The 742-nt window shown below is 60.1% G+C and overlaps 1 protein-coding gene across 1 annotated transcript in view; it reads left to right on the top strand.

The window, feature by feature from the left end:
* Positions 1–222: 222 nt before the first annotated feature.
* The window catches only part of OLIG3 (oligodendrocyte transcription factor 3), a 3874-nt gene continuing 3354 nt past the window's right edge, over positions 223–742 (top strand). Inside the window, exon 1 of the mRNA XM_014533925.1 lies at positions 223–735. Coding sequence (XP_014389411.1) covers positions 223–735 — 513 coding nt within the window. The remainder of the gene's footprint in view (positions 736–742) is intronic.

The raw sequence follows: 742 nt of genomic DNA, 5'->3' as shown, positions 1-742 counted from the left end.
AGTTCAAGCGCACACCAACTAGCTGTCCAGGGACCTGCCTACCCAGAGAGAGGGGAGTGGGCGGGAGAAAGGCGGGGAAGGCAGTGCCTCAGCTTTTCTTCTCACGTCTTGTCGCTGAGAAGTGGGTTGCTGGGCTGTGCAGATTTTTTTTTTTAATTCAAGATTTTCTTTAATTTCCCGCCTCAAGCCTCCCCGCGGCCGGGACGCATCCCCTGTAATAAAATGAATTCTGATTCGAGCTCTGTCTCCAGCAGAGCTTCATCTCCGGACATGGATGAGATGTATCTGAGGGACCACCATCACCGACACCACCACCACCAGGAGAGCCGTCTCAACTCGGTCTCCTCCACGCAGGGCGACCTGGTGCAGAAGATGCCCGGGGAGAGCCTCTCGCGGGCCGGCGCCAAGGCCGCAGGTGAGAGCAGCAAGTACAAAATCAAGAAGCAGCTGTCGGAGCAGGACCTGCAGCAGTTGCGGCTGAAGATCAACGGGCGAGAGCGCAAGCGGATGCACGACCTGAACCTCGCCATGGACGGGCTGCGCGAGGTCATGCCCTACGCGCACGGGCCCTCGGTGCGGAAGCTCTCCAAGATCGCCACTCTCCTGCTGGCCAGAAACTACATCCTCATGCTCACCAGCTCCCTGGAGGAGATGAAGAGGCTGGTTGGAGAGATCTACGGGGGCCACCACTCGGCCTTCCACTGCGGGACGATGGGCCACTCGGCCGGCCACCCGGCGCACG

This window comes from Myotis brandtii, unplaced genomic scaffold (genome assembly GCF_000412655.1).
Source record: "Myotis brandtii unplaced genomic scaffold, ASM41265v1 scaffold123, whole genome shotgun sequence".
NCBI lineage: Eukaryota > Metazoa > Chordata > Mammalia > Chiroptera > Vespertilionidae > Myotis > Myotis brandtii.
Note: the sequence above shows the minus strand (reverse complement) of the source record. Positions and strands in the feature narration are given on the sequence as shown.